At 46.3% G+C, this 27,483-nt stretch overlaps 1 protein-coding gene and 1 non-coding gene across 8 annotated transcripts in view; one reads left to right on the forward strand and one right to left on the reverse strand.

The window, feature by feature from the left end:
* The first annotated feature begins 334 nt into the window (after positions 1–334).
* On the forward strand, positions 335–460 carry LOC145511847 (U6atac minor spliceosomal RNA). Its single transcript, XR_014058219.1, has one exon. It is a non-coding gene; the product is annotated as a U6atac minor spliceosomal RNA (small nuclear RNA).
* A 10,259-nt stretch (positions 461–10,719) lies between these two features.
* AP1M1 (adaptor related protein complex 1 subunit mu 1) overlaps positions 10,720–27,483 on the reverse strand; it is a 29,487-nt gene continuing 12,723 nt past the window's right edge. For 5 of the 7 annotated variants that reach the window (XM_081496646.1, XM_081496648.1, XM_081496647.1 and 2 more), the window contains 7 exons: positions 19,325–19,451; positions 18,175–18,317; positions 17,678–17,749; positions 16,916–17,074; positions 12,346–12,471; positions 11,666–11,741; positions 10,720–11,496 (listed from right to left, as the gene is read on the reverse strand). In XM_081496646.1, coding sequence (XP_081352772.1) covers positions 11,474–11,496; positions 11,666–11,741; positions 12,346–12,471; positions 16,916–17,074; positions 17,678–17,749; positions 18,175–18,317; positions 19,325–19,451 — 726 coding nt within the window. In that variant the 3' untranslated portion in view covers positions 10,720–11,473. Of the gene's footprint in view, positions 11,497–11,665; positions 11,742–12,345; positions 12,472–16,915; positions 17,075–17,677; positions 17,750–18,174; positions 18,318–18,863; positions 18,870–19,324; positions 19,452–27,068; positions 27,105–27,483 lie in introns of all 7 variants that reach the window. The other 2 variants (XM_081496651.1, XM_081496645.1) reach the window with 2 other exon arrangements.

Raw genomic sequence — 27,483 nt, forward strand, 5'->3', positions numbered from 1 at the left:
GTAAACCCTGCTTAGTCATGTTGTAATACTGACTGCCGCTCAATTCTGATTGCTAATATTCTGTTTGGAAGCTCTAAACTAAGGTTCATCTACAGTTGCCTTTTTTTTTTTTCTATCTTTAACTTGATTTGAGTATTCAAGTGTTGGCTCCTTCAAAGAATGAATTGGGGAGCTTTCCATCATTTTGATTGCCTGGAATTACAGTCATCTGATTTCAATACATTAAATTGGGGGTATTATTATACTTGTAACGTTCTTTTAAAAAATGTACAATTTAACAGAATTATGAGGCAAACGTCTATGTCACCACCACCCACTTGAGAAATAGAATATGGTGTTGTATGAAAGGAGAGAAGGTTAGCACTCTTTTTAACAAGGATGGAAGAGGACCTTGGGCCTGACAACATCCATACTGTTAAGGCATTGTGTCCTACTTCATGGGATCTAACGACTGTTTTTATTGGACCTAATTAAACTTAAAAGTTTTTGCACAGCAAAGGAAACCATAAACAAGATAAAAAGACAAGCCCCAGAATAGGAGAAAATAATTGCAAATGAAGCAACCGACAAAGGATTAATCTCCAAAATATATAAGCAGCTCATGCAGCTCAATATCAGAAAAACAAACAACCCAATCAAAAAGTGGGTAGAAGATCCAAACAGATTTTTCTCCAAAGAAGACATACAGATGGCTAATAAACACATGAAAAAATGCTCAGCATCACTTATTATTAGAGAAATGCAAATCAAAACTGCAACAAGGTATCACCTCACACCAGTCAGAATAGCCATCATCAAAAAATCTATAAACAATAAATGCTGGAGAGGATGTGGAGAAAAGGGAACCTTCTTGCACTGTTGGTGGGAATGTAAACTGATACGGCCACTGTGGAGAACAGTACAGAGGTCTCTTTAAAAACTAGGAATAAAACGACCATATGATCCAACAATCCCACTACTGAGCAAACTCCAAGAAAACCATAATTGAAAAAGACACGTGTACCCCAATGCTCATTGCAGCACTATTTACTGCAGCCAGGACATGAAGCAACCTAGATGTCTGTCTACAGATGAATGGATAAAAAAGTTGTGGTACAGATACACAATGGAACATTACTCAGCCATAAAAAGGAATGAATTTGAGTCAGTCTGAGTGAGGTGGATGAACCCAGACCCTGTTATTATGGAGTGAAGTAAGTCAGAAAGAGAAAAAACAAATATTGTATATTAATGCATATATATGGAATCTAGAAAAAATGGTACTGATGAACCTATTTGCAGGGCAGGAATAGAGACTCAGATATAGAGAAGAGATTATGGACACAGTGGGCACAGGAGAGGGTGGGACAAATTGAGAGGGCAGCATGGAAATATATATATTACCATATGTAAAATAGATAGCTAATGGGAAGTTGCTGTATTACACAGGGAGCTCAACCCGGTGCTCTGTGACAATCTAGAAGTGTGCAAGGTGGGAGGGAGATCCATGAGGGAGGGGACATATGTATACCTATGGCTGATTCATGTTGATGTATGGCAGAAACCAACACAACGTTGTAAAGCAATTATCCTTCAATTAAAAATAAATTAAAAAAAAGAATACGGCTGGCATCCCAACCCACATCCTCTGGTCCTTCTCCTCTCCTCCCCACTCCCCCAGGTAGCTGTGCTCTGACTTGATCTTCATCTCACTCTTTAGAGGTTTTCCCTTACCCTAGAAGCATCCCTGAAGAATATAGTTTAGGCTAAGCCTGTTTTTGCACTGGAGAAGGAAATGGCAACCCACTCCAGTGTTCTTGCCTGGAGAATCCCAGGGACGGCAGAGCCTGGTGGGTTGCCGTCTATGGGGTCGCACAGAGTTGGACACGACTGAAGCGACTTAGCAGCAGCAAGCCTGTTTTTAAACTTCATCCCAAAGGAATCACACTCTCTATGTTATTTTGTGTCTGAATCACTGCTCACTGAGTAGGTCTTAGTGCCCAGCTAAGAAAGCCATCCCATCTTACTCTTTTTCAAGATTCCTCTTCTTAGCCCTTTGATCTTCTATGCACATTTAGTTAATTTTGGGATGCAATGGGCTTTCTCCAGTTGCCGCAAATGGGGGCTCCTCACGAGTTAGTTGTAGCAAGCAGGAGCTTCTCATAGCAGTGACTTCTCTTGTGGAGCACGGGCTTTACAGTGTGTGGGCTTCAGTAGTGGTGGTGCATGGGCTTAGTTGCTCCAAGGCAAGTGGAATCTTCCCGGACCAGGGATTGAACCCATGTCCCCTGCACTGGCAGGTGGATACTTAATCACTGGACCACTGGAGAAGTCCTTCTATGTCCATTTCCAAATCCATTTGTCAAGTTTCACAAAAACCTGATTGAGATTTTATTGGGAAATGCATTTAATCTATAATTCAATTTGAGGAATGTATGAGTTTCTTATTGCTGTGGTAACAAATTACCAGGTTAAAACAACACAGATGGATGAACATAACAGTTCTGGAGGTCAGAAGTCTAAAATGGGTTTCACCGGGCTAACAAGCAAGGTTATCAGCAGAAAAGTATCCTTTCTGGGGTCTCTAGAGGAGAATATGTCTCCTTGGTGTTTCTAGCTTCTAGAGGCTGCCTCTGTCCTTGGCCCATGACCCCTTCCTCCGTCTTCAAAGCCCAGCAACACTAGGCAGAGTCCTTCACACGCTGCCACTTTCTGGTTCCGCCTCTTCTGCCACTGTCTTCCACATTTAAGGACTACTGTAATGAAGTTCGGAGAAGGCATTGGCACCCCACTTCAATACTCTTGCCTGGAAAATCCCATGGACGGAGGACCCTGGTAGACTACAGTCCATGGTCGCTAAGAGTCGGACACGACTGAGCAACTTCACTTTTACTTTTCCCTTTAATGCACTGGAGAAGGAAATGGCAACCCACTCCAGTATTCTTGCCTGGAGAATCCCAGGGATGGCGGAGCCTGGTGGGCTGCCGTCTATGGGGTCGCACAGAGTCGGACACGACTGAAGCGACTTAGCAGCAGCAGCAGCAATAATGAAGTTGGGCTCACCTAGGTTATTCAGGGCAATCTCCCTATTGAGGTCAGCTGATTAGCAATCAATCCCATTGGCAAGCTTAACTCCCCTCTGCCATATAACTTAACATAGTCACAGATTTGATGGATTAGAACATGGGCATCTTGAGTCGGGGTGGGGGGAAGCACTCTTCTGCCTTCCACAAGAAGTGTTGCTGTTGCTGTTTAGTTGGTAAGTTGAGTTCGACTCTTTCAGAACTCACAAGAAGTACTGGTGTCTTTGATATTGCGATTCTATACTCAGGGTATATCTAACCATGTGTGTGTGTGTTAGTCACTCAGTCGTGTCAGACTCTTGGCGACCCCATGGACTGTGGCACACCAGGCTCCTCTATCCATGGAATTCTCCTTGCAAGAATACTGGAGTGGGTTGCCATTCCCTTCTCCAGGAGGTTCTAATGACCTCCATGAAGTTCCCATACAGATCTTGGATAGTTCTTTAAGTTTAACCCTAGGTGCTTCATTTTTTGACACTATTGCTTAGTTGTGGTTTGCTTTGTGCTTGTGCTCACTGGTGTCGGACTCTTTGTGACCCTGTGGACTGTAGCCCACCAGGCTTCTCTGTCCATGAGATTTCCTAGGCAAGAATAGTGGAGTGGGTTACCATTTCCTCCTCCAGGGGATCTTTCCGACCCAGGGATCGAACCCACGTCTCCTATGTCTCTAGGTGGGTTCTTTACCACTGAGCCACCAGGGAAGCCCTGTAGTTTGCTTAAGGGTTATTTATGTAAATCATGAATGGATGTTTAATTTTATCAAATACTTTACCTGCACCTACCTATTGAAATGATCACATATACTTTCCTCCCTTACTTTTTTTTAAGACAGTGGATGGATTTTCCAGTATCACGTCAACTTTGCCTTCCCAGGATTTAACCAGAATTTAGTCACAACGGTATGTGCTTTCTATATAATGCCAACTCCACCGCCTGCCACGTCAACTTTGCCTTCCCAGGATTTAACCAGAATTTAGTCACAACGGTATGTGCTTTCTATATAATGCCAACTCCACCGCCTGCCCCGAACCCCTGGAATTTTATTTAGGATTTCCACATCTATGGTCACATCTAATCTCACTGAGAGAGATTATAATTTTCTTGTCTCATATTGCTTCAGGGACATGCTAGTCTTGTAAAATGAGTGTTTCATATTTAATTTATTCTTTGGGAGAGTTTGTGAAATTCTTTTTTTTTTCCTCGAATGCTTGGTAGAACTTTCCCAATAAAGTCATTTGGATTTGGAGTTCTGACTAGCTTAATTTCTTTAGTAGTTATAGGACTATTTAGATTTTAATTTCTTTTTGAGTTTTATTTCTCCCCTCTAGGAATTTATCCAAGGTATCTAAAATTTTCAAGTTTGCTTGCATAAAGTTGTTCATAATCTCTCTTTATCCAGTGCTCTTCTTGCCCCTATGGTTTAATTCAGGAGGATCAGAAAAACATACCTCTCCCCAATGTGGATGAAGTCTGAGCTGGGCACACAATTTGGTGGACAGAAAGTGGACTGAGTGTCTTTGTGAAGTGGCACATGCCCTGCGCTCATCTTTTTAATACGTTTAAGCTGTAATAATGTTTCTCCCTCATTTCCAATAATAGCCTTAGTGCCTTTATCTTGCTCAAAATTTCCAGCAAATCTTCAATTTTAAATAGCCAACTTGTTTTGTTGATTCTCTTTATTGAAAGCTTTCTATTTCCCTCATATCTGTTCTTTGTTATTTCCTTTCTATGCTCGTAGGTTTATTTTATTTTTCCTAACTTTTTGAGATGGATGCTAAGCTCATTCTTTTCAGTCTTTCTTTTATATTTTATATACAGTGGGCTTCCCAGGTGGCTCAGTGGTAAAGAATCTGCCTGCCAATGCAGGAGACGTGGGTTCAATCCCTGGGTTGGGAAGATCCCTGGAGAAGAAGAGGCAACCCACTCCAGTATTCCTGCCTGGGAAGTCCCATGGACAGAGGAGCCTGGCAGGTTACAGCCCATGAGGTTGCAAAAGTCTTTCTTTTATATTTTATACATAATGTCATAGTATATGGGAATCGCAGGTGGCACTAGTAGTAAAGAACCTGCCTGCCAGTGCAGGAGACATAAGAGATGCCTAGGTTGGGAAGATCCCCTGGAGGAGGGCATGGCAACTCACTCCAGCATTCTTGCCTGGAGAATCCCGTGGACAGAGGAGCCTGGCAGGCTACAGTCCATAGGGTCACAAAGAGTTGGACACAACTGAGGTGATTTAGCATGCAGCATGCATTATATTATATATTACATATGTGCAACATACATTACATAAACATATATTGTAATATCTAGTATTTATAAACCTAAGGCCACACAAATTTCCTTTGAAGTACTAGTTTAGCTGCATTGCACAAGTTTTGAAATGCAGTATCTTCATTACTTTTCAGTTCAAAATCTATAATTTTCCTAGAATTCCTTCCTTGATCAATGGATTACTTAGACCTGGTTCCCAAAGAATGGCGATTTTTCTCATTATTATTTTTAAAATTGATTCCTAACTAAGCAGCATTTGGCCAAGGAACTATTTCCTTCAGTCTTGCTTTATAACATAGTGTGTGCTTCAAAGGAAAATGTATTCTGTAGTTGCTGAATACAGTGTTCCACAAATACAGGTCCATTAGGTAAAATTCATTGTACTGTTCAAATATTCTCTTTACTTCTTTGGGTTTACTTGTTCTATCAATTGCTGAGAGAGATGTATTTAAATTGCTCATTTTTACTGTGGACTTAACTATCCTTGTAGTTGTGTCAATTTCTGCTTTATGTATTTTGAGACCATGTTATTTAGGGTCACACAAATTTAAAAAAATTTTATCTTCCTAATGAAGTAAATCTTTTATTATTTTTATTATGATGTCTCTCTTTATCTCCAGCAATGATTTTGCCTTAAAGCATATGTTGTCTAATATTAACTTAACCATTCCAGCTTTCTTTTGGTATTTCTATGGTTATTTCCTCCATCCAGTTATTTTTCAATTGTCTGCATCTTAATGGTTTTTGATGCTTCTCTTATAAATAACACTGAGTTGAAATTTTAAGAAATCCAGTGTGACAAACTGACTTTCAGCTGGAATATTTAACCCATCTACATTTAATGTAAGAACTGATCTGACACTTAAACCTAGGTTTAAATCTACTAGATTGTTTTGTTTGCTGTTTCTACCCCTTATGTTCCTTTTCTCTGGCCGTCTTTTAGTTTTGTGTGTGTGTGTGTGTATGTGGCTTTAAAAAAATCATTGCTTTCCCTCGGAACATTTGGAAATTGCAATTATTTTGTTATTTTAGTGATTCCCTTAGAAAATATAATGTGCTGTGCTTAGTTGCTCAGTCGAGTCTGACTCTTTGCAACCCCATGGACTGTGGCCCACCAGGCTTCTCTGTCCATGAGGATTCTCCAGGCAAGAACACTGGAGTGGGTTGCCATGCCCTTCTCCAGGGGATCTTCCCAACCCAGGGATTGAACCCAGGTCTCCCACATTGCAAGCAGATTCTTTACCAACTAAGCCACCAAGGAAGCCCTTAGAAACGATAATGCATGCTTATAAAAATGCAGATTTCATCAATGTTTTTTACTGTCCTCCCTCACAATCATGTACTTGGAAAACTTTAACTCCATTTACTCCCCAGGACATGGAAGCAACCTAGATGTCCATCAGCAGACGAATGGATAAGGAAGCTGTGGTACATATACACAATGGAATATTACTCAGCCATTAAAAAAAATACATTTGAATCGGTTCTGCTGAGATGGATGAAACTGGAGCCCATTATACAGAGTGAAGTAAGCCAGAAAGAAAAACAACAATACAGTATACTAATGCATATATATGGAATTTGAAAGATGGTAACGATAACCCTATATGCGAGACAGAATAAGAGACACAGATGCATGGAACAATTTTATGGACTCTGAGGGAGAAGGTGAGGGTGGGACGTTCTGGGAGAATAGCATTGAAACATGTATATTATCATATGTGAAACAGAACACCATTCCATGTTCGATGCATGAGACAAGGGCTCAGGGCCGGGGCAATGGGATGACCCAGAGGGATGGGATGGGGAGGGAGGTGGGTGGGGGTTCCAGGAAGGGGAACACATGTAAACCCATGGCTGATTCATGTCAATGTATGGCAAAAACTATTACAATATTGTAAAGTAATTAGCCCCCAACTAAAATAAATAAATTTATAAAATTAAAAAAAAAATTATTCTTATGATATGTGAAATCTCTGTTATCAGGCATATTACACAGAAAATAAATATAACCTTTTACCAAAAAAATAAAATAAAATAAAATAAAAATGCAGATTTCATCAATGTTTTTTACTGTCCTCCCTCACAATCATGTACTTGGAAAACTTTAACTCCATTTACTCCCTCAGGACGTGTTTTTTTCTTGTGTATATTTTAATTCTATCATTTTTCTTAACTTCAGGAAACATTTTACGCAACCTGTTTACATTTTCACATGCATTTACTTTATTCCTTACTCCTTCTTGCATCTTGACCTTCCATCACTTTCCTCTCGCCTGAAGTAATATAATTTAATGTTTTCTTTAGTGTGAGTTGGCTGTTGGCAAACTAACGGGTTTTGTCTGAAAAAGTTTTTATTTCAACCTCAATCTTGAATGTTTTTATTGGGTTGGCAGTTTTCTTTCAGCACACTGAAAATATCACTCTGCTTTCATCTGGCTTCCTTTCTTGCTGATGAAAAGTAAGCTGTTTACCTCGTTGTCATGCTTTTGAACTTAACATTTCACCCCCCTCCCGGCTGCTTTAAAGGTTTGAGTTTTTTCTGTAAACATTTTACTGAAATGTTATATACAGAAGAGTGAGTAAATCATAAGAGGTTGATGCATTTTCAAAAGTAAGACCACTTATGTAACCTGCATCCAGATTAAAAAAAAATTCACTCATATTTTCTAATTTCCCTTACATTTTCTTCTTTGACACATGGTAATTTAGAAGTGTTCTTTAAAAACTAATTATATTTGGAAATTCTTTTAAAACACTCATTTGTTGTTAATTCTAACTCAATTCTCTTGAGAATTTCTTAGAGAATGTAGACTCTAATACTAAGAATTCTTAGAAATTTGTGAAAACTTTTTCAGGGTCTATCACACTTTTTTTTTGCCTGAGGTCTGTTTGGTCTGATATTAATATAACTACATGAGATTTATCTTGGTATGTTAGCATCTTTTTACTTTTAACTGTGTTGTATACTTATGTTTTAGGTGTGTATTTCATAAATGGGCTTCCCAGGTGGCGCTAGTGGTAAAGAACCTGCCTGCCAAAGCAGGAGACATAAGAGACACGGGTTTGATCCCTGGGCCAGGAAGATCCCCTGGAGGAGAAAATGACAACTAACTCCAGTATTCTTGCCTGGAGAATCCCATGGACAGAGGAGCCCAGCGGGCTCTAGTCTATGGGATCACAGAGTCAGACACGACTGAAGTGACTCAGCCTGTATTTCATAAAGAGGGTATAGCTGGATTTGGAATTTTAGTTCAGTCTCTTTAACAGTATCTTAAACTAGCAGGTTTGCATCATTTACGTGTATGATTCCTAATGTTTGAATTTATTTTTACAATCTTATTTTGCAGTTTCTATGGCACAAAATGAAAAGTCGTAGTACAGTTTTTTCTTTCTGGCCACTCTGCATGGCATGTGGGATCTTAGTTCCCTGACCAGGGATCAAACCTGTGCCCCCTGCATTCCTGCACTGGAAGTGTGGAATCCTTAACCACTGGACCACCAGGGAAATATCATGTGGTGCAGTTCTAAGTGCTATTTATCATTAAAAGATTCTTAGGACACTTGCATTTATTCTGATTTTCCTATGCTTCTCTCTCCTGTTGGTTCATTAAAATTTTCTTTAAATCCTTTCCCAACCACTGGTTTGGGAGTTATACATGGATACATAGCTTTTTTAGACTTTAGTCCATTTTCCTCCCAAACAGTATAAAGACCTTGGGAGCCACTGATGGCAACCACCTATCTCCTCTATTTTGCAGGATGCTGTGCAGAATTTTAGTTGTACCTTAGGTTACTACTCAGACATTACTTGTTTAATACCACAACTGCTTTATATATAGTCAATGATAGTTTAGATATTCCCAATGGCTCCCAAGTTTTTTCAGCATTCCTAGTCTCCTTCCTTCCTCGTGCATTGAATCTCCTTTTTAAAAATAATTATATATATATTTGGCTGTGCTGGGTTTTCGCTGCTGCGAGCTTTTCTCTGGTTTCGGAGAGTGGAGGCTACTCTTCATTGCAGTAAGCAGACTTCTTGTTGCGAAGCATGGGCTCTACAGCACACCGGCTTCAGTGGTTGTGGTTCCAGAGCTCCAGAGCACAGGCTCAACAGCTGTGGTGCATGGGCTTAGTAGCTCCGCAGCATGTGGGATCTTCCCGGATCAGAGATCGAACCTGTATCTCCTGCAATGGCAAGCGGATTCTTTACTACTGAGCCACCAGGGAAGCCTTTGAATCTCCCTGATGTACACACGTTGCTTCATTGAGGGTCTCTTACTGCTGAACATTTCATCTTGTTCTTTTGCGGCTTAGCCGGGCACAGAATTGGTCAAGATTGGTCATCTTCTCTGAGCAATCTGAGCCTATTCTTTATCTTCTGATTTCCACTGTTGCCATCATGAAGCCAGCTCTCAGCCTGTTTTTTTGTGTTCTGTGTTTTTAATCTTCTTTGCATTGCTTTTATACTCTTCACTGAGTGTCTGATGTTCTGCGTTTTGACTGTGATGTTTTTTAGTTATAGACTTAGGTTTATTGATCCTGATTTGGGCTCACTAATTTCCTGAATCTGAGAATTTATAAAGATTTTCATTCATCTGGGGAAATTCTGGCCACTGTCTCTTTGTACACTGTGGGTCCCCAGGGTCTTCTGAAGGGGGCTGTCAGGGCTTGCTGCAGATGCGGGCATGGCTGTGAGGGGTGGGGCATCAGGGGTGCCTATAAAGGCTTTGGCCTGAGCCCTGGACCAGGGCAGCGTCCTTTCCTCCATGTGGTGGACGACCAAGACTCCACTCGGGCTGATGCCCACTAGACCTCCAAGGGGGAGCTGGGTGATATGGGAGAGGGAAAGGAAAACACAGCCCTTGAAGGCAGGAGGGGGCAGGCCTGTGACTGCAGTGGGAAGACAAGCTGTCTTCTGCCCACGCCCCTGCCAAGATCCCCCTCTATGAACCAGGCAGCGGTCCTCAGACTCCAGTGAACATATGAATCACATGCAGAGCCTGTTAGCCGGCCTCCTGGGTCCCATCTCTAGAGACTGCCTTGGCGGATTAAGGAGGGGGCCTGTGAACCTGCATGTGCAGTGGGATGTTGATGCTGCTGGTAGCAGGGCCGCTGGGTTGGGGAGGGGAGCAAGCTGCTGGTAATCTGAGGGTTGAGGGTTGTAATGGTCATCTCAGATGAGAGGGAAACGTTGCGCCCATGTGCCCTCCCCTCTGGGAGGCCCCTGGGCAATGGCTCTGCTCGCCCATTGCCTGGTCCCGTCTTCCCCAGGGGACGTGGGGGCACCAGGAACTGGTGATGCCACATAAGCCACACACAGGCTGGTGTGAGCCCGCGCCTCTCCCAGGCATCCAGGAGTCAGCACAGCACTGCACCAGAAGGAAGACACGTTTAACCAATGGAATTTAATGTACTCATGACACAGACATGGACAGGGTTGGGGGCCCGCGCCGGACCCCTCTTCCCCTGGTGGGACAAACACTGATGTGGCTGAGTGACAGCATCATGTGGCACGGGCTGGCCCTGAGAAGGTGTCTCTATTCAAAGCTCCAGGCCAGGAGCCTCCAGTCGAAGTGCCAGGTGCTGGGAGGGCGACCCGGTGCCAACCTCACTGGGGAGGAGGGCGAGGACGGGGAAGCCTATCCTCGCTAAGTGCTGCCTGAGAGCTCCAGGACGGGGGAGGGAGGTGCAGACAGTGACGATCACGTAAACAGCGACGGACCGAGACAAAATCTAGGAATGCTCGATAAACCCACAACGTTCAACAGAATGGCAACACAATGGCGGCCCTGCCAGCCCGGCCAAAGAGCGGTCTGGGCAGCGCTTCCCAATCTTTTTATGACAGGGAGCTGAACAGCACAGAAGGCTGTATTTGACCTCTGAAGGGAAAGATATCTTTCCTTCCCCCCAAACTGACTCAGGGGCTGAGAGACAAGACCTCTTAAAGATGAGCCTCTTCTGGGAAAAGGGGACTTGGGAGGTGGGAGTGGCGACAGCAGAGCAGGTGCACCTGGAGGAGGAGGGGCCCCGGGTGGAGCCGGGAGGGGCGCCGGTGTCCAGGGGAGCCCCTCCCTCCAGCAGGCTTGGCAGGCGCTTCCACCAGGAGCCCCCGTGCTGGGAGCGTGGGCCACCACAGCCCCTCACTGGGTCCGGAGCTGGTAATCTAGAAAGAGGGAGGGGGTGTCCATTGTCTGCTCTGACCCTGGAGGAGGGGCCGCCCCCACCTGCCCCGACCCTGGGGCTGCTCCCTGAGCACCACCCTGGGGACACTGGCACGCCCACCAGGGACCTTTTCAGCACCCCTACCTGCCCCATGGGCAGGTCACACGTACCTCCGTTCTGAGTGATATAACGAACCCACGGTAAGGCCTGGTAGCCACTCTTCTCGATGATCTTCAGGTAACGCACCTGGGGCACAGGTATCAGGGCCCTAAGCATGCACACGCCACCCCTGCTCCTGGCTGCCCACCGAGTCATTCCTCCCAGGGCTGGGCTGTGTCCAAGAGGGCGAGGGAGAGGGTGAAGCACCTTAGTCTGTATCACACTCAGGCCGAGGGAGGGTGGAGAAGCTTCTAGAAGGTGCGGCAAAGAGCCAGATGTGCACTCGCAGGCACGAGCCTCTAGCAGATTCCTAGAGAAGGGGCTAATCCCAGGGTTTTCCACCTCATATAGGTCTTCCGTGGAGGTGCCCAGGAAAATGGGCCCCATGGGGGCAAGTGTGTGAACATTAGTTTTGGGGCCTGAATGCATCTCTGAGCTTGGAGCACAGGTCAGGTCTGAGGATACCACTGCGGGCCTCTTTCCATCAGGGCCAGGCTGCCCATGGGGATGGGCAGGGCTGGAGAGCAGCTTGGAGCCCCGGGACAAGTCAGCTAGCACCCTTTGCTAACTGGCTGCACTGGTGTCTGTCACCTGCGACCCTCTGAGCCTGGACTGACGCCTGGTCCCTGAGAGGCCCCACTGGGCCTGTCCATGTCTGCTCCGGGGCCCCAGCAGCCCTGGTCACACGTACCTGGATGCCAGAGGTAGTGAAGTAGGGGATCTCGAACTTGACGCTGATCGGGGGCTTGCCCTCCTTGTCCTCTGCCTCTACGCTGGGCAGGCCAAAGTGGGCCCGCATCAGGTACTCCTTGCCGCCCTGGGGGAGCAGACCACAGAGGAGATGGTCAGGCGGAGGCCCTGGCAGGTTCATCTAACTGCCCCTGGAGAATGCCAGGCTGCGGGCCTGGCCAATGAGTCCCTTCCTGCATGATCTGCGGTCACCCTGTGCCTCAGCTCCTGCAACACACTCACACTTATCTTATCCTCCAGGCCTCCTGGGCTGCCCACACCAGCCCTGCTGGGGAAAATTAATCCTCTAATTCTCAGGATGAAGAGAAACTTCTACAAGTTCCCAGGCACAGAAGCCTAGTTGCTTCAAGGAAAATAAGAACACTAGGCCTTGAGGAGGAAGAAGGGAGAGGAAGAGCGAGCGCTGACAGGGGGCGGCAGGGCTGCCTCGGACTGATGAGCTGGCCCTAGGTCTTCCCCTGGAAGGGAAAGGCTCTGGTCCTGGATGCTGAACAATGACTCCAGAGATGGGACTTGTAGTAGGGGAAGGAATGGCTTCCCTGCTGGTGCAGTGGTAAAGAATCCACCTGCCAATGCAGGAGATGCTGGTTCGATCCCTGGGTCTGGAAGATCCTCTGGAGAAGGAAATGGCAACCCACTCCAGTATTCTTGCCTGGGAAATCCCATGGACAGAGGAGCCTGGCAGGCTACAGTGCACGGGGTTGCAAAGAATCGGACACGACTGAGAGACTGAACTCTCAGTCATGAGGGGTCAGGAGTCCTGGCCTGGTGGTCCCAGTGCCTGGTGAGTAACACAGAACTGTAGGGAGCAGTAGGAAATGCAGCTCTCATCACACCAGGACACGGAGGGTTTTGATCCTCAGGCCTTTGGCAACAGGAGTCACTGCTGACCAGGGCTGCCTCTGCATGGCCTGGGCGGAGCAGCGCAGAGCTCTGCCTCCCCAGTGCTGCACTCACCCTCCCCTTCCCAGGATGAACTGAGTGGTCAGGATCTGCTCATCAGTGCAGGCGTGTGGACTCTGCCTGACTTGGTGCTGCGTGCTCAGTGAAGATTCTGGGACAACAAGGGGAGAATACGCAGTCTCAGCAATAGACAAAGCAGAGCTTCCCTGGTGGCTCAGTGGTTAAAGAGTCTGGTTGCCAATGCAGGAGACATAGTTTCGATCCCTGATCTGGGAAGATCCCACAGGTTGTGGAGCAACTAAGCCCATGCTCCACAACGGTGGAACCTGGGCTCTGCAGCCTAGGAACCGCAACTACTGAGCCCACACACCCTAGAGCCTGTGTTCCACAACAAGAGAAGCCACTGCAATAAGAAGCCTGAGCACCATAACTAGAGAGTGGCCCCACTCTTGTCTACCGAAACTAGAGAAAAGTCCATGCAGCAGCGAAGACCCAGCACAGCCAAAAATAAATAAAATTATACAAAAAAATAGACAAAGCAGGCAGCAAAGGAATAAAACCAGCTCCATCAGTCTGTGCATCAAACAATAACCAGACCAAAAACCTAAGCTTTATAAAATCCAAGTGGAAAATGAAAGCAAAAGAATATGTAGAGAGATAGGCCCTCCTGGTGAGTGGCAGAAGTTTGCAAGCCTACCTTGTGTCAATCATGTCCATGTAAATGGGTTTAATTTCCTCTGTTAATGAGACTTGGAGACTGGCTCACAGACCAAAACCCAACTCTCCACTGTAAAAGCAGGGTCAGAAAGAATAAACCAGTAGAAAGAATGGGTGAACGCATGCTGGCCAAAGTCAAACAAAGCAGAGCAGGGCTGGGCTTCCCTGTGGTCCAGTGGTTAAGAATCTGCTGGCCAATGCAGGAGACACAGATTTGATCCCTGTTGGGGAAGATCTCACATGCTGCAAGGCAACTGAGCCCATGTGCCATAACTACTGAGCCCACATTCTACAGCCCGCAAGCTGCAACTAGACTACTGAAGCCTGTGCACCCTAGAGCCTGTGCTCTGCAACAAGAGGGAAGCCACTGCAATGAGAAGCCTGCTCACGGCAACTAGAGGGTAGCCTTTGCTCACCATAATTAGAGAAAGCCCACGCATAGCAATGAAGACCCAGTGCAACCAAAAATTTTTTTTAAAAAAAATAAAAAAATAAAAGCAGAGCAAGACTGCTGCCACAGGGGAGAATTAAGGGCAAAGTATTCCAGGTGCAAAGGACAACAGTTCACAGCCCGAAAGGCTACTGTCCTACAAATCCACAGGGAAGATACAATAGTTATGAGTATCTATGCACCAGGTAACATGGCAGCGACTTCTGTTAAGCAGAGGCTACAAGCGATGAGACAGGAACCAGGGGGAGGCAGTGCTGACCCCGCTCTCCGTGTGGCTGATGCTGTCGTGGCCTCCTAGCAGACCTCATGATGCTTGTGTCAAGTTCTCTACCCTGGGTACAGAGGCCTTATCTTCTCAAGTACACATGGGATACTCACCAGCTCTGACCTTACATTAACACACAATGAATACTTCAATGAATCTTATAAGCAGAATAGCATGAATAACCTTCTCTGACCTCAATGCACCAAACTCAAAGTGAAGATAAAATGGAATAGAAAAGGCCCTTTGACCAGAAAAACAGAAAACAAACAAAACGAAAAAATACTCATTTGGTTACAGAATTTCTAGATGATAGTATCAAATATTATATGCCCATTCTATGGGTTATATAGCTAAGGCAGGGTTCAGAAGAATATCTGTGGCTTAAATATTTATGTCAATACAAATTTTAAAAGAAAATAATAAAATTTAAAAAACTTGAAAATCAGGACAAAGGGTGAAGGAATTAAAATTAAAGACTTAAAAAACTGAAAATATGACAAATAAACTAAAAAGTGAATCTGGAAAAAAAACAGACAAATCACTAGGTAACCTTATCAAGGAAAAGAAGTAACAAAAATGCAAAATAAGATAAAACAAGGGAGAAGTCACTGTCATAAGACAAGGGGAAAAAGACACCCCTTTCTACAACTCTGTAGGCAAATTTGAAAACCTGGTTAGGATGGATAATTTTGTAGGAAAATACAAATTTATCCAAACTGACTCCAACAGAAATAGAAAGTCGAAATGGCCTAATTTCCACAGATGAGTTAGAAAAAGTAACAGAGATACAGATGGTCACACACAGCCAAATTCTATCAATCCTCTTAAGGCCAGATGATCTCAAGGCTACTTTAAAGCTGTTCTGCAGCATGGAAGAGGGAGACTAAAAAAAATTATGAAACAGGTACAATATTGATACCTGAGACAGAGGTACCAAAAAAAAGTCAATCTCAGTCATGAATCTCAATGTAAAAATACTACATACAAGTTAACCAACAGAATTAATGGCACATCAAAGAGAAGACATATCATGATCAACTGGAGTTTGCCAGAATGCAAGGATGATTCAAGATCCATCCTGTGTTAATATCTGAACTGACAGACCCTGAAGATGCATTTGGCTAAATTTTGTTGCCCTCTTGTGCTAAAAACACAGCAAAGTAGAACTGGAATGAATTGCAGCCCAAAGCAGCAAGACACTGAAAAGGGAAACCCTAGCAGCTCCGGTTGGAGGCAAAGCCAGGAGGCCGCTCTCCACCACCACTTACAGGCACGGAGACAGCAACGGAAGCAGGAGATGCCAGGACTCATAAGGTGCCCAAGAATAGGAGAGGAAAAGGGGTAACTGCAACTGCCTGCAAACATATGAAAGAATATCTAAGAACCCATGAGAACGGAAAAAAAACTACCACAATCAAAAAAGATTACAAAGCAAAAATACTCCAGAGGCAAGGCTGAAAGACAAATTCTAAACTAAGGAAAACCATTTGCAACTGCTATCAGAGAAAAAGTACTAACCTTGCCCATGTGCAAACAGCTTTTGGAAACCAACAAGAAAGTGACCAAACCTGACAGAAAAGTGAGCAAAAGGACAGCTACTACAGTTTCCAGAGCAAGAAACACAAACAGCCCCGAGACAAAAAGAAAAGGCACTCCATCTTTTTTATCATGAGGAATGTGCAGTCCGTGCAGCTTCATTCCTGCCTTCCAGTCCCTGGGCACTCTGCCCACAAACCCAGAGTCAAGTACTTGAAATCCTGAACACAAGCCAGGCGGCCAGGCCAGCTTGTGGGTTGGGCAGCAGGTGCTCTATGTCCCTGGAGCTGGTGCTGCTCTGGCCCCAAGGCAGTCAGTCTCCCTTGGAGGCAAGTCGAGTTCCAAGCAGGAGTGGCAGGGAGAGAAAGAAGGCCAATGGGAGGGAGGGGCGGGGGGGCGCTAACCTGACTCTGAAGACAGGCCGGATCACACACAAGAGGAAGGTGGAGCACCCCCACCCCACCCCGCCCCTCAGTTCTCCACCCACCCTCCCTGCTGCACCTCCTCGAAGCCCCAGGCGGGGATCCCGGCCCTGGGCTTGAGGGGCTGCAGCGGTCAGGCTGCCATGCTGCATGGGACCCAGGGAGCAGGAGGGTGTGGGTGGGAGTCTGGGGGGCGCCCGGCCAAGAGGGTGCTCACCGGGAAGGACTTGATGGACCACACGATCTCACTGTTCTCGGGCACCCACTTGACGCTCCCCACTGTCGTCTTGAACTTGGGTGAGTCGGCATCGTTGGGCACGGGGATGTGGATTTCCACATTGTTGGCTGTTGATCGCCGCTTGAACTGGCTCTTGGCCTGGAGATGAGGCAGTGGGGCCAAGGGTGCAGAGGGTGAAGGTGAGACAGCCCAGCTCCCACCCAGCCTGCTCCCACAAGGGCCACAAACCCCTTAGCCTGGCCTGTGGGATTCTCCCACCCTCTCCTGCCCTCTGAGGTTTTCTTGAAGCTCAACTTTGGAAGGTCATTTCTGCCCTCCTGTCTCCTCAGCCTTTGGGGCTTCCCATCCTTCTCTGCGGTCCTGGCCTCCGAGGACAATGTCTGCGTCACCAGGACTGGCCTGGGATGGATGAGGTCACTGGGTGGCAGAAGTGTGCCACCTGGACACTTAGTCACAGCCTGCTTCCACGGTGGCTGCACCTAGGACCTGGGCGGGGTGTCCTGTGTCCCAGGTCCACACTCGGCGAGCTCAGTGAGACAACATGGATGACAGCCACAGGTGCAGCCCCGGGGCAGGGGTCACAGGAGCCCCAGTGTGCCCCTAGTCCTGGGTCAGGACCCTGTGTCAAAGGCCCTGGACAGACCAGAGATTCCGGAAGGCCCGCACCATGCGGGGCCGCCCACGTCCCCTCTCTTACGCCCCGTGCATCCGGCTGACGCCGCGCGCAGGACGCATGCGCACCTTGATCATGTACTCGATGCGGCTGTGGGAATGCTTTTCAATCACGGACTCGATCCAGATCAAGGGCTTGACCTGTCGGGGAGAGGGAAGACGGCGCTCTTGCCTAGTCGTTTTACAAAGCTCCCTTTCACAGAGGGGAAACAGGGCAAGCGACCACTGGGCCTGGTGTGAGCCCAGTGCCCGGCACCAGGGGCTCTTGGGAGAATCCAAGCCGGTGCCAGGATGGGTCAGAACAAAGAGAGAATGCAGAAGGCATCACAGAGGACACTCTGGGGGTGCTGCCTGGGAAAAGGGGCAGTGGTGCCAAAGGGTCTGCCCCCCTCAAAGTTCGGAGCCTTGTGTTGGCAAGCAGGCTCCTTGGAGCCTGGGCTGCCCCTGGGAAGCTGTGCCCATTCCACGTGTCACCTCACAGACCTGAGACTCACCATGGAGGAGGCTGCCTGGGTGTGGCGGGGGTGGGAGCCTGGGGCCCAGGCAGCTGGGGACTGTGCACTCACGTGGGTGTTGAGGCGGTAGGACATGAGCTCGAACTCGCCATCGGGCGGGATGAAGGAGATGGTGCGGTCATTCTCAAAGCGCGAGAGCCGCACACACTGGTGGAACTTCACATCCTCCAGCTCCACGGACTTGCTTTTGCCACCTGCAGGGAGTGGGGGTGTGAGGGCGTGACAGTAAGACCCTAGGTCCCCTGGGCCACTCTCTCAGTGACGGTCCCCCACTGTCTGGGGCCCAGCCCTGACAGAGCAAAGCTGCTTCCAAATCTGTGAGAGCATCTTGGGCCATGAACACCAAGGTGGCCGGCTCTTGAGACAGCCATCCCCACCTCTCCTCACCCCCAGGAAGCCCCATCACAGCCCAACACTGGGCTGAGGGCAGAGCTGGTAGGCCTGTTCACTCGGAGCCCCTAGCCGGGGGTGCTGCCTGGGATATGTTTGCTGAATGACTGGCAGACTCCACTGGGGGTGCTCAGGGATGACTCGGGGTCCCCTGAGGGCCCTGGTCCTGTCATCCCTGGGATCCTATCTCAGTTTCTCAGCCCAGAGAGCCTGAAGTTTGGGCCCAGTCCTGGGAGTGGAGCTGCTCTGATGAGCGGATGTCTGAGGCCCTCACTAGCGCTACTGCTGATGTAACTATGACAACCTTCCTGCTGGTGGGAGGGGAGGCTGGAGGTCCAGCTTGGGAACACCAGAGCCTCAGCAGCCCTGGGCTTCTGAGGTCGCCCTACCACAAAGCGTTACACCCGGGCCAGGCAGGGCGAGCTCGAGCTGCTGTGTGTGGTTTCTGCACAGCCCGGACCCAACGCCGGAAGTGAAGACAGAAACTGGGCCCGGGAGGAGATGAGAGCCCTGCAGTCCGCCCAGGAGGGCAGGGCAGAGGACCTTCTGTGTGACCATCTAGGTGCTCATCTGCACCTCTGGTCTGTGAGGCGACAAGGGGACTAGACTTGAGGATTTTTCACTCTCCCATGTCCTCCAGACCCAGGTGTTAGCTGACTAGTTTTCACTGTTGTAAACAACAGAACAATGTTTCTAAGCCAATATGCCTAAGGTGAACTTGTTCACCACTCAGGCAGACGCTCCCTCAGCGGCCCCAGGGCGAGGCCTGCTCTGTCCCCAGGGCTGCCCCAGGCTTGGGCGGGGTACTCACGGCCCGTGTTGTCGAAGAGGACCTTGTCGTTGAGGCCCAGGCGCAGCTCGGGCATGCCGGACAGGAAGACGCGCATCTTGATGGAGCCTACGATCTCACTGCGCAGGACGTTCCCGTTGGCACTGACCTGGGGGTGGGGGGGCCGGGGATGAGGGGAGGCCCCACGCCAGCGGCCACTGTCCCCCACCACGCTGTGTGACCCTCCCGGCCTCTCCCACTCGCAAAGCCCTTCTCTCTGTTCCCCGAGCTGAGGAGGCAGTGTCAGGTCAGACCCGGAAGGCAGACACCCATGGGCCCTGCCCTCTAGGTCTCAGGCCACAGCAGGCTCCTCTCTCTCGGATGGGCCAGGGGACGCTGTGCCTGGAATCCTTCTGGGGGCTCTTTCAGGCACTGACCCCTCTGAGGTGCCCCTAGGATGCCCAGGGCAGACCTGGAAGCTGGAGGCTGTGTGCGTGGCTGGCCTGGGCAGGGATTCTATCGGTGTCTGCTCATCTACTGGGCTCTGTGAGGTTTTCTCGGAGCAGGGCGGACTCAGTTTCCGGAAATCTGTTTCTTTATTTGGGGCCAGGTGAGGCTACTTTATGCTCTAGGTGAGCCTAGGGCTTGTTGAAGATGGTGCTGCCTGGGTCCTGCTCCCAGGGCTGCTCTGAGGTCTGATGCAAAGTAACAATTACACTTAAGCAAATATAATCCCAGTTCTAACACTGCCTGGGCAGTTCCTCCTTGACAAGGCGGGGCTGTGACTCAGGCGACTTTTAACTCCTGTGCAAACTGGAAGGCATCTGAGAGTGCAACTGAAAATCACAGCACATAGAGAACAGACTTGTGGACACAGGGAAATAAAGGGTGGGATGAATGGAGATGGTATACAAAAGGGAAACACATACACTACTGCTGCTGCTGCTGCTGCTGCTGCTAAGTCACTTCAGTCGTGTCCGACTCTGTGCGACCCCACAGACGGCAGCCCACCAGGATCCGCCGTCCCTGGGATTCTCCAGGCAAGAACACTGGAGTGGGTTGCCATTTCCTTCTCCAATGTATGAAAGTGAAAAGGGAAAGTGAAGTCGCTCAGTCATTTCCGACTCTTAGTGACCCCATGGTCTGCAGCCCACCAGGCTCCTCTGTCCATGGGATTTTCCAGGCAAGAGTACTGGAGTGGGGTGCCATTGCCTTCTCCTTCATATGTATGGCAGTACTGTATATCACAATATTATAAATCAATTATCCTTCAATTAAAAATAAATACATTTTTATAAATAAGTAAAATAAAAATCACGGCAGGATGATGGGTAAACCCGGGGGCTGTCTTGAGGCAGTTGGGCTGCTGCAGCATGTCTCCATGCCCCATTTTAGAGACGAGGACACTGAGGCACAGAGCAGGTGGCAGAGGTTTTGGGGCTGCAGCCCCGCCCGCCACCCCATAGTGCCATTCTGTGAGGATGCCGCATCCACACCAGCAAGCAAAACAAACTCAGAGACCTAGGGCTATATGGGCCACTCCTTGGAGGCCCTGACTTTCTGATTTCTGTGGAGAAGCAGGAAAATCTGTCCAGTCTTTAACTCAAATATCTAGAAGTGCCGTGGGCAGGCATGGAAGACCTTCACCTCTGAGGGAAGTGGGGAACTGAGGCACCAAGTGGATGATGACTCAGAAAAAGGCCTTGCCACTTCCCGTCACTCACTACGCTCTGACCTCGCTGTCCTTGCCTCAGCAGGCAGCCAGTGACCTGACCCCCCATCTGCCTGTCCGTTCACCTCAGTCCACACTCTGGTGAGGGGTCGGGTCGGGCTGCTCACTGCGGGGTCCAGCATGAGGACAGTGCCTGGGGCAGCACGCACTCATGAGTCCGTGCAGACACGGCCCCTGGCCCCTGAGCTCTGGGCAGCTGGCACGCCCACCGCCTTACTCTGTGGGTTCTCAGTGCTCCCCCCGACTGCCTTTAGTTCTCCTTCTCTGGGGGGCTATCCCCCCTTGGGGAGAGGGGGCTGCACAGCCCTCTAGAGCTGAACGATGGCAAAGGAGGCTTGGGAAGTGGAGACAAAAGCCACGCACCCCTACGGGCAGCAGCCAGGACAGTGCCGGCCCTCTTAGCTGAGGCATGACAGGCAGCCCAAAGCCGGCGCCATCCCAGGGCAGGAGTGGAGGAGATGAGTGTCAGCAAAACGGCTGCTAATTATACCAGTAGAACCAGATTTTCAGAATCTGGAGGCCAATGTTGATTTTGGAGGCTGCCAGTTCTGCAGTCAGACTGAGGAAGGTATGCTCTAACATGCCTGGGATGTCCACACCTGCCTTGTGCTGCCCCTTGTATGAAAGGACAGGGCTCCCTGGTCAGTGCCATGTATGCGGACATAAGGGCTGGGGCAGCCCTGAACGCCCAGAGCTTTACTGGGCAGCTGCTTATAAACTACTCCCTGGGATTTGCTTCTCCACCTCAGGACACCCGAGAACATGTTCTGGGCTCAGTAAACAATCCAGATGAAGATCCTCATGCAGGAGGGGAACGCAGTGAGCCACTGTCGCCTCACGGCTTAGAAAATAAGATGGCAGATACTTTATATTCAGTCCACCGGAACAATTTTTTGGAAAGTACTCTCATTCAGGAATTCCATGCCTGGGCACTCAGCCCTCCAGAGATCCTGCCCAGGTAAGGGAGATGCCCAAACACACATGAGGATGAGCAAGCATGCTCATTTCTGCACTGGCTGGAACAGCCAAAAATGGGCAAATCTAAGTAGCCCATCTGATGGGATTGGCCCAGTCTGCCCTGGTTTGCCCAAGTAGTGGGAATGAGGTCTTCTCCTGTGTGGAGACAGGCAGGCTGCAAGCGAGATGGAATTGGCTCGCATCACCTGTTCTCTGCCACCGACTACAGCTATAAAATCTGGGCAGGGGGTTTCCCTGATGGCTCAGTGGTAAAGAATCTACCTGCCAATGCAGGAGACGCAGGTTTGATCCTTGATCTAGGAAGATCCCACATCATCCCGTAGTTGCTCCACAACTGCTAAGCCAGTGCTCTAGAGCCTGGGACCCGCAACTATTGAAGCCCACGCACCCTAGAGCCTGTGCCCCACGACAAGAGAAGCCACTGCAGTGAGAAGCCTGTCTGCTGCAACTAGAGAACAGCCCAAGCATTAACAAAGACACAGCACATTAATTAATTAAAATTAAAAATCAACAACAAAAAACCTGGGCAGAATGCATGGGCAACTACTGGGAGACCAAAAAGGTGGATCCAGAAGAGCTGGCGGAATGAGCAGTGTCTCCCACTTGCCGTGATGTGAACGTGTAGCAGAAACCTGGAAGTGGAAGTCAGCAGTGGGGTGTAGCCAGAGCTTGCAGAAGACTCTAGTTCTGACTCCAGGGCCAGAAGGGGAACTCCTGCCACTCAGAGGGAGTATGGAAATCCCCCGTTTCTCCCCCTTTTCAGTTTTCTCACGTCTGTCTGGGGCCCAGGCAACTGAGCTGCTTTTCTAGGGGTGGGGGTGGCAAACCTAGGATTCCAGCCCAAGTGCAGACCAGCACAAGAGTGGGGATCTAGAGCCCCGAGTTTTTGGCCACAGAACCAAAAAAGGAAGCCCCAGGCAGCCAGAGAGCACAGCGAGTGAAAGGTTCAGGAAAGCAACCTCAGGAAGTTGTTTATATCTCCAGATCTCTCTAAAACCAGGTGCGCACAGATAAGATCCTAAGGCCAAAGGCCTTGAGAACCAAACTGTTCCCAGTCCCGGATGGACCGCTGGGCACTGCATATTTGGAAGAGATGCAAATAGCAAAGGGCACAAAGGCTTTGAAAACTGAACTGATGCTCATGGCTCATAGACTGGTGGTTGAAACTTGTGGACTGAACCTAACCAGGACAACTGTCAGCTAAAACAAACCAAAAAAATCAACACTTTCTGTATAATTTAAATAAGACCTAGAATCCTACTCCAAGATATAACGTGAAATTACTTAGCATACAAAGAACCATGAAAATTTCAGCTTACATGAAAATACAATCAACAGACACTAATACTGACGTGGATGTTGGGATTCTATGAAGAAGACTTTAAACTGCTATGGGAAAAATCACAAATACTCTTATAACAAATGTCAAACTAGAAAGTCTCAGGAAAGAAATAAGACTATAAGGAGAAGGATCTGAAAATCTTAGATCTGAAAAATACAGTAACAAACTAAAAACTCACTGGATGGGCTCAAGAGCAGAATGGAGATAACATAGTAGGAAAAGGGTCAGTGAACTTGAAAGTTGATCAAGAGGAATTATCCAATCTAAACAATAGAAAGAAAGATGGAGCAGAATGAACAGAGGCTCAGAGACCCTGGGGACAATCATAAAAGGTCTAACATTCATGTTACTGGGGTCCAGAAGGAAACAAGAAAGAGTGAAATAGTAAAAACATATTTGAAGAAATGATGAATGAAAACATCCCAAGTTTGGTGAAATACATGTCTGCAGATCCAAGAAGCTGAACAAAACCCAAACAGCAGGAACTCAAAAATATCCATACCTAGACACATCATAAACTATCTGCTGAAAACTAAAGACAAAGAAAAAAATCTGGAAAGCGGCCAGAGAAAAACTACATATTATTATTACCTACAGGAGAATACTGATGTGAGGGACTGTGGATTTTCATCAGAAATCATGGAGCCCAGAAGGAAGTGGTACAACATTTTTAAGGTACTAAAGGAGAACTGTCAACCCAGAATTTGATATCCAGTGACAGTATCCTCCTGGAAAGAAGGTGAAATAAAGACATTCTCAGATGAAGGAAAACCAAGGGAATTTGTAGCCTGTTGCCCTGTTCTGAAAGAACTGCTAAAAGAAGCACTTTGCTGCTGCTGCTGCTGCTAAGTCGCTTCAGTCGTGTCCGACTCTGTGCGACCCCATAGACGGCAGCCCACTGGGCTCCCCCGTCCCTGGGATTCTCCAGGCAAGAATACTGGAGTGGGCTGCCATTTCCTTCTCCAATGCATGAAAGTGAAAAGTGAAAGTGAAGCCGCTCAGTCGTGACCGACCCCTAGCGACCCCATAGACTGCAGCCTACTAGGCTCCTCCGTCCATGGAATTTTCCAGGCAAGAGTACTGGAGTGGGGTGCCATTGCCTTCTCCGAAAAGAAGCACTTTAGACAGAAGTAAAACTGTACCAGAAGGAAACCTGGAAAACTGGGAGTGAAGGGAGAGCAACAGACACAGTAAACACCTGGGAAAATATGGCAGAGAGCCTTCTTTTCCTCCTCAGTTCTTTACAGTATGCTTGGTAATTGAAAGCAAAAATGTTCAACACTGACTAATATGGTTTTCAGTATAGAGAGATAATTATATGGGACAACTCTACAATGGGGTAGTAAAGTTTCTAAATTTCAAATGAAGTTGTAAAATATTCACTCTAAGTAAATGATAAGAAAGTATGTATTTTATAGCAACCACTAAAAAAAACTATACACAGAAAAAATGATAGAGTGAAGAAACAAAATGGAACACTACAAGTGTTCAAGTTTAATTGGTATTTACAGAACACTCTATCCAACAAGGGCAGAATGTACATTTTTTTCAAGTGTACATGGACATTCACCAAGACAGATCATATTCTGGATCATTAATCTTAACAAACTTTAAAGAACTGACAGTAATATAAACTATATTCTCAGACAATAACAGAATTAAAAGTCAATGACAAGATAACAGAAAAATCTGTAAACATTTAGAAATTAAACAACACACTTTCATTAAATAATCCACGGGTCAATGGAAGTCTCAAGGAAAATGTGAAAATATTTTCAACAAAAATGAAAACCCAATGTTATCAGTGTAAAATACAGCTAAAGCAGTGCTTAGAGAGAAATTTATAGCATTAAATGTTTGTATTAGAAGAAAGGCTTCAAATTAGTATCTTCAGTTACCACTTTAAAAAACTAGCAAAAGAAGAGCAAAGGGAGCTGAAATCACAAGGAAGACAAAAGCAGAAATCAATGTAATCGAAAACAGAAAAACAATAGAGGAAATCAATGAAATCAAAGCTGATTCTTTGTGTATATCAATGAAACAGATAAACCTCTCATAAGACTGACAAAGAGAAAAGAAAGACAACATAAATTACCAATATCAGACATGAAAGAGCGGGTATCAGTACAGACCTTGCACATATTAAAAGGCTAATAAGGGAATACTATAAACAACACTATGCACATAAACTCAGTGACTTAGATGAAATAGACCAATTTCTTAAAAACTGAAAACTACCAAAACTCACTCAAGATGAAACAGAAAACCTAATCAATCCTATAGCTGTTATATAATTGAAATCTGTAGTGAAAAATATTCTGAAAAAGAAATCTTCAGGCTCAGACAGTTTTACAGGTGAATTCTACCAAATAAAATTAAAAATTAGCAATTTGTGATAGCTTCCAAAAAATGAAATACTTAGGTGTAAATCTGACAAAAAACTTGTACATGGTAAAAACTATAAAATGTGATGAAAGAAATAAAATATTATCTAAATATATATAGAGAGACATATTTCTCATGGATTGTGAGACTTAATATACTAAAGATATCAAATCTCTCCAAATTGATTAACAGAGTTATTTAACTCAATACCAATCAAAATCCAAAGACAAGTGGATTCTAAAATTCTATAAAAGGAACTAAAGAGCTAAACAATTTTGAAAAAGCAGACTGCTAGGAGAATCACATTATCTGGCTTTCATACTTACTATAAAGGTACAGTTATCAAGACTGTGTGGTACTGGTGAAGAAACAGATATACAGATCAATGGAGAAGAACAGAAATCAGAAATAGACTTGCACAATATAGCAAATTGATTTTTGACAGAAATGCAAAAGCAATTCAATGGAGAAAGGATAATCTTTTTAAAAAAATGATGTTAGAACAAGGAAAAAATTGTTCAGTGTGCAAAATCAGATATAAGCCTCATACCTTACATAGAATTTAACTAAAAATTGATCATAGATCTAAATATAAAACTATAATCTTTTAGAAGAAAACTTAGGAGAAAAATCTATGTGACCTTAGGTTTGGCAATGAGTTCTCAGACATGGCACCAAAAGCATAATCAGCTTAAAAATTTGATATTTGGATTTTTTTCCCGAATTTTCTTTTCTGTGGATCATTTTTAAATCCTTTATTGAATTTGTTATAATACTGTTTCTGTTTTGTTTTGGTTTTTTGGCTGAAAAGTATGTGAGATCTTAGATCCCCAACTCGGGATCAAACCTGTACCCCCTTCATTGGAAGGTGAAGTGTTAACCAACTGGACTGCCAGGGAAGTCCCTAAATACTTGATATGTGGACTTTCTCAAAAACTTCTGCTCTGTGAAAGACAATGCCACAGAATGAAAAGTGACAGACTAGGAGAAAATATTTGCAAATCACACATCACATTGGATAAAGACAAAAAAAGACTTTATCCGATGCAAAGAATTTTCAACTCAACAATCAGAAAACAAACTCAACTTAAAAATGATCAGAGACATGAAAAGACACTCTGCCAAAGATATATGGATGACAAAGAGGCATACAGAAAGATGCTCAACATCATTAGCCATTAGGGAAATGTACATTAAAGCCATAATGAGATACCTAGTAGGATGACAAAAGTAAAAACATTGATCAAGGATGTGGAGCAACTGGAATTCTCATCCACTGCCAGTGAAAATGCAAAAATGTTACTGGAAAACAGTTTGACAGTTTCTTATAAAGTCAAACATACACTTACCATATGACCCAGCAATCCCACTCCTGGGTATTTGCCCTAGAGAGAGGGAAACTTCTGTCCACACATAAATCTATACATAAAATGCTCATAGCAACTCTTTTCACAATTGCCAAACACTGGAAACAACCCAGATGTCCTTTGATGGGTGAATAGATAAACCAACTGTGATTCAGAATATAAAATAAATGAACCAAAGAAGACATGAACTTTTGATAAACAGAGCAACTTAGATGAATCTCAAAGCCATATACTGAAAGAAGTCAGATTCAAACTGACACACACTGTATGATTCCACTCCTACAACAACCTCAAAAAGACAAAACTACTGTGATGGAGACCACAGTAGCAGTTGCCAGGGGTTGGGAACAGGCAGGAGGGTGTGACTGCTGAGAGGCAACATAAGTGAGGTTTTTGA

The sequence above is a fragment of the Giraffa tippelskirchi genome, chromosome 6 (assembly GCF_054371585.1).
Source record: "Giraffa tippelskirchi isolate mGirTip1 chromosome 6, T2T-mGirTip1v1.2.pri, whole genome shotgun sequence".
Lineage (NCBI taxonomy): Eukaryota > Metazoa > Chordata > Mammalia > Artiodactyla > Giraffidae > Giraffa > Giraffa tippelskirchi.